General features: G+C 46.1%; 1 protein-coding gene across 11 annotated transcripts in view; it reads left to right on the forward strand.

The window, feature by feature from the left end:
• Positions 1-7745, forward strand: part of cep43 (centrosomal protein 43) — a 28976-nt gene that overhangs the window by 2809 nt on the left and 18422 nt on the right. For 10 of the 11 annotated variants that reach the window (XM_046059935.1, XM_046059933.1, XM_046059934.1 and 7 more), the window contains exons 4-7: positions 1550-1638; positions 5175-5297; positions 6030-6086; positions 6179-6249. In XM_046059935.1, coding sequence (XP_045915891.1) covers positions 1550-1638; positions 5175-5297; positions 6030-6086; positions 6179-6249 — 340 coding nt within the window. The remainder of the gene's footprint in view (positions 1-1549; positions 1639-5174; positions 5298-6029; positions 6087-6178; positions 6250-7745) is intronic. The other variant, XM_046059943.1, reaches the window with a different exon arrangement.

Genomic DNA, 7745 nt, shown 5'->3' on the forward strand with positions numbered 1-7745 from the left:
CTTACAGTACTCTGCGTATCCTCACAGTACTCTGAATATTCTTACAGTACTCTGCGTATCCTCACAGTACTCTGAATATTCTTACAGTACTCTGCGTATCCTCACAGTACTCTGAATATTCTTACAGTACTCTGCGTATCCTCACAGTACTCTGAATATTCTCACAGTACTCTGCGTATCCTCACAGTACTCTGAATATTCTCACAGTACTCTGAATATTCTCACAGTACTCTGCGTATTCTCACAGTACTCTGCGTATTCTCACAGTACTCTGCGTATCTTCACAGTACTCTGCGTATCTTCACAGTACTCTGCGTATCTTCACAGTACTCTGCGTATCTTCACAGTACTCGGCGTATCTTCACAGTACTCTGCGTATCTTCACAGTACTCTGCGTATCTTCACAGTACTCTGCGTATTCTCACAGTACTCTGCGTATCTTCACAGTACTCTGCGTATTCTCACAGTACTCTGCGTATCTTCACAGTACTCGGAATATTCTCACAGTACTCGGAATATTCTGGCAGTACTCTGAATATTCTGGCAGTACTCTGAATATTCTGGCAGTACTCTGCGTATTCTGGCAGTAGGGTGGAGTATTCTGGCAGTAGGGTGGAGTATTTTCACATATTCTGGCAGTAGGGTGGAGTATTCTGGCAGTAGGGTGGAGTATTTTCACATATTCTGGCAGTAGGGTGGAATATTCTGGCAGTAGGGTGGAATATTCTGGCAGTAGGGTGGAGTATTCTGGCAGTAGGGTGGAATATTCTGGCAGTAGGGTGGAATATTCTGGCAGTAGGGTGGAATATTCTGACAGTAGGGTGGAGTATTCTGGCAGTAGGGTGGAGTATTTTCACATATTCTGGCAGTAGGGTGGAATATTCTGGCAGTAGGGTGGAGTATTCTGGCAGTAGGGTGGAGTATTTTCACATATTCTGGCAGTAGGGTGGAATATTCTGGCAGTAGGGTGGAATATTCTGGCAGTAGGGTGGAGTATTCTGGCAGTAGGGTGGAGTATTCTGGCAGTAGGGTGGAGTATTCTCTTTACTGTTACTAAGTTCAGATAAACAGAAAAGTAGAAACAGACAGTGGTGTTATAGAGTAATATATGATGTGATGAAGTAATTATACTTACTGTTTGTATTAAAAATGAAATATAATAGAAATGTAATAAATATACTTTAGTATGACAGTAATAACATAGTAGTTTAGTACAGGAGGTAACGTAGTGATTACGTGTACCCTAGTATCTGGTCTTCAGTCTCAAATCTAGCAGAGTATAATATACAACAGGTGTTCAGGTTCTTCCTCTCAGCTCAGTTAGTCAGCGATGGCTGAATCCACATTGATTAGTAACTGTCCTGATCTGGACCCCTCCCTGCAGTCTGCATGTAGGAGGCGTCTCTGTGGCTCGTGGTTCCTGGTCTTTGTTCTGGGGACGGCTCTTTGTTGTTTGTGTTACTGTAACCTCAGTCAGTGCTGCTGTGCTGGCGTCCTCGGGCCTCATGTGGTTCAGGTGTCAGTCTGAACCGGTTTCTCCTCTCTGCAGGCCGCCTGGTGGCCAGCCTGATCCTGGACTTCCTGCAGGTCTTTAACCTAGACTTCACCCTGGCCGTGTTCCAGCCGGAGATCAACTCGGTGAGTGTTCAGATCTGATCTGGAGTCAGTGTGACTCAGCGTCTCTGTGGTCTGTGGCTGTTACTGTCTTCAGGTTTCTGTTCACACCACCGACCGACTGAAAGGAATTACAACAATGTGAAACACTGCAGCGCTCCAAACATCTAACTAACATCCAGACAAGCAAACATCCAGACAAGCAAACAACCAGACAAGCAAACAACGAAACGTCTAAACGTCCAGACAAGCAAACATCCAGACGACCAGACATCCAGACAAGCAAACATCCAGACAAGCAAACGTCCAGACAAGCAAACATCCAGACAAGCAAACGTCCAGACAAGCAAACGTCCAGACAAGCAAACGTCCAGACAAGCAAACGTCCAGACAAGCAAACGTCCAGACAAGCAAACGTCCAGACAAGCAAACGTCCAGACGTCCAGACAAGCAAACGTCCAGACAAGCAAACGTCCAGACGTCCAGACAAGCAAACGTCCAGACGTCCAGACAAGCAAACGTCCAGACGTCCAGACAAGCAAACGTCCAGACGTCCAGACAAGCAAACATCCAGACGTCCAGACAAGCAAACATCCAGACATCCAGACAAGCAGACATCCAGACATCCAGACGTCCAGACAAGCAAACAACGAAACGTCTAAACGTCCAGACAAGCAAACATCCAGACAAGCAAACAACGAAACGTCTAAACGTCCAGACAAGCAAACATCCAGACAAGCAAACATCCAGACAAGCAAACGTCCAGACAAGCAAACGTCCAGACAAGCAAACGTCCAGACAAGCAAACGTCCAGACAAGCAAACGTCCAGACGTCCAGACAAGCAGACGTCCAGACAAGCAAACGTCCAGACGTCCAGACAAGCAAACGTCCAGACGTCCAGACAAGCAAACATCCAGACGTCCAGACAAGCAAACATCCAGACATCCAGACAAGCAAACATCCAGACATCCAGACATCCAGACGTCCAGACAAGCAAACATCCAGACAAGCAAACAACGAAACGTCAAACATCCAGACAAGCAAACATCCAGACAAGCAAACAACGAAACGTCTAAACGTCCAGACAAGCAAACATCCAGACAAGCAAACAACGAAACGTCTAAACGTCCAGACAAGCAAACAACGAAACGTCTAAACGTCCAGACAAGCAAACATCCAGACAAGCAAACATCCAGACAAGCAAACATCCAGACAAGCAAACAACCAGACAAGCAAACAACGAAACGTCTAAACGTCCAGACAAGCAAACATCCAGACGACCAGACATCCAGACAAGCAAACATCCAGACAAGCAAACGTCCAGACAAGCAAACATCCAGACAAGCAAACGTCCAGACAAGCAAACGTCCAGACAAGCAAACATCCAGACAAGCAAACGTCCAGACAAGCAAACATCCAGACAAGCAAACAACCAGACAAGCAAACAACGAAACGTCTAAACGTCCAGACAAGCAAACATCCAGACGACCAGACATCCAGACAAGCAAACATCCAGACAAGCAAACGTCCAGACAAGCAAACATCCAGACAAGCAAACGTCCAGACAAGCAAACGTCCAGACAAGCAAACATCCAGACAAGCAAACGTCCAGACAAGCAAACATCCAGACAAGCAAACAACCAGACAAGCAAACAACGAAACGTCTAAACGTCCAGACAAGCAAACATCCAGACGACCAGACATCCAGACAAGCAAACAACGAAACGTCTAAACGTCCAGACAAGCAAACATCCAGACAAGCAAACAACGAAACGTCTAAACGTCCAGACAAGCAAACATCCAGACAAGCAAACATCCAGACAAGCAAACATCCAGACAAGCAAACATCCAGACAAGCAAACAACGAAACGTCTAAACGTCCAGACAAGCAAACATCCAGACGACCAGACATCCAGACAAGCAAACATCCAGACAAGCAAACGTCCAGACAAGCAAACGTCCAGACAAGCAAACATCCAGACAAGCAAACAACGACAAGCAAACGTCCAGACAAGCAAACGTCCGACACGTCTAAACGTCCAGACAAGCAAACATCCAGACAAGCAAACAACGAAACGTCTAAACGTCCAGACAAGCAAACATCCAGACAAGCAAACATCCAGACGACCAGACGACCAAATAAATAAATGTAATGTAACGTTAAAACTGAATCTGTCTTGCCCTGTTGAGGATTGTAAGCGGCACTTTATCAGAGGTGCTGAAGTTATTTGTGAGATTTCTGCCTGAGCACAGGTGTTAGTAGTTTCGCTTTCCTCCTGCAGGAGCACCTGGTCTCATCCAGTTCTGTTCTGTTAGACAGTCGAGAGGATACTCCCAGTAACGTAATGCAGTAAAGGGCATGTAGTGAAATATAATGAATTCTCTTTAAATATGCTAATGACGTTAGTCTCCTAATATTACGACGCTTTTTCTTCACGTCAGAGAACACAGATACGTGGGAGAGGTTCTGAATGTGCATTTTGAGCAGATAAGTTAGTGTTTCCCATACGTTCATTTATTTGTGGCACAATATCAACGCTGACCGCCACATGTTGATTTTTGATGTTTTTTTAGGCCTATTTAAAATCATATTGAGCTGCAGAGCTGACTGCGTATTCGCTCGTCCCTCTCTCTCTCTTCCCGGTGAACACAGCTGCACAAATCTGTCCAACACAACGCCGTCAATGTCGGAGACCCAGCTATTAAAAGTTATTAGCAAGCATGTAAGGAGAGCTGAGTTAATGTTAGAATACAGCAAGTTATTAACAGATGAGCTAATAAAGTCAGTGCCTGAATCAAAACAGATTACTTTATCACTGAGATGAAAAGGGGCCACAAACACATTTAAATAGGTGACTTCCCCACAAAAGAGGAGGTGAGACCACGTGTGTTGACTCAGCAGGGATGATATTCAAAGCCATAAAGAACGCCTGAGAGCCTCACTACATTATATTCTATTATATTTACATATTTTGAATCGCCTGCCAGCTGAATTTTGTGTTTCCATTTAGGACCCTCTTGAAAATGAGATGATGCATCTCAAGAGGCTTTCCTTTAAGAAATTCAAGTTTATATAGTGGGACATTTCCACCAGATTGCAGGATATTAAGTGTTTAATGCTCCAGATCCTGTGGGGGAGGACCCCCATACCCCCCACTTACTAAGTGCCCATCCTGGAAACCAGACTCTGGCTTCACACACAGTTTCTGGGAGGAACCTTCACTTATTAGTTAAATAGAATTACTTTTCACATGTAATTAAAATGCTGTTTGTCATTCAATTACGTGTTTTCCTTGTTTTAATAACAATAAAAAACAACAACATTCAGGGCAAATGGCCAACATCTTCTTTGATGGGGGGCGGTGAGGGACCTGGATAATGGATAGGGGGGCGCTGACCCAAAGAAGGTTCAGAACACTGAGAAATACACCACGCAGTACAAGTACATGACCAAGTGTGTGAGAGCATTACGATTGTGTAAAGTGCTGAAGTCTGCTTTGCCTTCTCCTCGCCCGTCTCTCCCGCCGCCGTGGCGTTTGCCGGCCCGTCTCCGATGCAGCTGAACGGTCTGGACAGCCGGGACCTGATCTGCAGGGACCTGGACCTGTCAGAGTCTGAGGTGAACAAGAACTGTCCTCTGCTGCTGGAGCTCGTCAAGAGGGGACGACGCAGACCGGCCGAGGTGAGACAGGCGGCCAATCGGCTGTCGGCGCCGCAGCTCCTTCTAACGCCCACTGGGTGCTGCTCAGGTTCTGTACTTTAAGTACACATTGAAGTACTTTCTTCTCTGCTCCACCTCATGTACCTGCCAGCGGTACAGAACAGGATCCAGCAGCTGGCTTTTACTCTGTGGTATTAGTACTTTCACTGCAGTACAGGACCTGAGTACTTTCACTGCAGTACAGGACCTGAGTACTTTCACTGCAGTACAGGACCTGAGTACCCCCCCTCCTCCTCTGAGTGAACAGGGTTTCCAGAGAGGACCAGTGAGACCTCGTTGCATCAGGTCTGTGACAGCAGTCTTCAGTAAATACTCGGAGCTTTGACTGACTGATCAGAGGCAGACCTGATGGAGACACAGGGCTCCTCCACCTGAACCTGTGTGTGTGTGAGAACCAGGTCCTGGTTGTTGTGATGTGGGTCACCTGGAGGAGGTCTGAGAGTACAGATGGAGGATCTGCAGCTTTGGTTTCCTGTTGATCTCAGTGTTTCCTGGTTTCTATTGATGAACGCACGCAGTACTACTAATACTGCTACTACTGCTAGTACAACTACTCCCCCCCCCGCCTTCTTCAGTTACTAATACTGCTGCCATAAGTAGTACCACAGGTATTTTAGGTCTAGAGCCCCCCCCCCCCGACTGAGAACTAAACCAGCTTCTCGTCTCTCCACATGAACCTGGTTTGTCTGGCAGGAACCGTCTCCGAAGCAGATCGCGCTCGCTCGGAAGAAGTTTGACTTCTACGACAAGGTGAGTGTGTGACCTCATCAGTCTGTGGCCAATCAGAGCCCTGCGTTGTTGATGAGGCTGATGGTGGTTGTTGTTGTTGTTGTTTCCTGCAGGGCGGGAGCGGCTCAGTCGCAAAGGAAGACCTGAAGAGCGTTTTCACAGATCTGTGCCCCAGTTTGAACAAGTAGGTCTGCAGCAGAACCACACACACACATTACATAGACTTACATTCAATCCTGGAGACTTTCGCTAACCTTAACCACTGACCCAAAAACTGCTTCCTCCACTTAGAGCAGAATCTGTCCTCAGTTAGCCCCGTTAGCTCAGCTCAGCTAGCTCAGTCAGAGTCACCTCAGTTAGCTCAGTTAACTCATAACAGTTAGCTCAGTAAGCTCATAACAGTTAGCTCATAACAGTTAGCTCAGTAAGCTCATAACAGTTAGCTCAGTAAGCTCATATCAGTTAGCTCAGTCTGAGTCACCTCAGTTAGCTCATATCAGTTAGCTCAGTTAGCTCATATCAGTTAGCTCATATCCGTTAGCTCATATCCGTTAGCTCATATCCGTTAGCTCATATCCGTTAGCTCATATCCGTTAGCTCATATCCGTTAGCTCATATCAGTTAGTTCAGTTAGCTCATATCAGTTAGTTCAGTTAGCTCATATCAGTTAGCTCATATCAGTTAGTTCAGTTAGCTCATATCAGTTAGTTCAGTTAGCTCATATCAGTTAGTTCAGTTAGCTCATATCAGTTAGTTCAGTTAGCTCATATCAGTTAGCTCATATCAGTTAGCTCATATCAGTTAGCTCATATCAGTTAGCTCATATCCGTTAGCTCATATCAGTTAGCTCATATCCGTTAGCTCATATCAGTTAGCTCATATCAGTTAGTTCAGTTAGCTCATATCAGTTAGTTCAGTTAGCTCATATCAGTTAGTTCAGTTAGCTCATATCAGTTAGCTCAGTCTGAGTCACCTCAGTTAGCTCAGTTAGCTCATATCAGTTAGCTCAGTCTGAGTCACCTCAGTTAGCTCAGTTAGCTCATATCAGTTAGCTCAGTCTGAGTCACCTCAGTTAGCTCAGTTAGCTCATATCAGTTAGCTCAGTCTGAGTTAGCTCAGTTAGCTCATATCAGTTAGCTCATTACAGTTAGCTCGGTAAGCTCATAACAGTTAGCTCGGTAAGCTCATATCAGTTAGCTCGGTAAGCTCATATCAGTTAGCTCGGTAAGCTCATATCAGTTAGCTCATATCAGTTAGCCCCGTTAGCTCATATCAGTTAGCTCGGTAAGCTCATATCAGTTAGCCCCGTTAGCTCATATCAGTTAGCTCATATCAGTTAGCCCCGTTAGCTCATATCAGTTAGCTCATATCAGTTAGCCCCGTTAGCTCATATCAGTTAGCCCCGTTAGCTCATATCAGTTAGCTCATATCAGTTAGCCCCGTTAGCTCATATCAGTTAGCCCCGTTAGCTCATATCAGTTAGCTCATATCAGTTAGCCCCGTTAGCTCAGTCAGCTCTGTATCCTGACGCCTGTCTCGGGGTGTCTCGGGGTGTCTCGGTGTCCTGACGCCTGTCTCGGTGTGTCTCGGGGTGTCTCGGTGTCCTGACGCCTGTCTCGGGGTGTCTCGGTGTCCTGACGCCTGTCTCGGGGTGTCTCGGTGTCCTGACGCCTGTCTCGG

This window comes from Micropterus dolomieu, linkage group LG10 (genome assembly GCF_021292245.1).
Source record: "Micropterus dolomieu isolate WLL.071019.BEF.003 ecotype Adirondacks linkage group LG10, ASM2129224v1, whole genome shotgun sequence".
In the NCBI taxonomy this organism is placed as follows: domain Eukaryota; kingdom Metazoa; phylum Chordata; class Actinopteri; order Centrarchiformes; family Centrarchidae; genus Micropterus; species Micropterus dolomieu.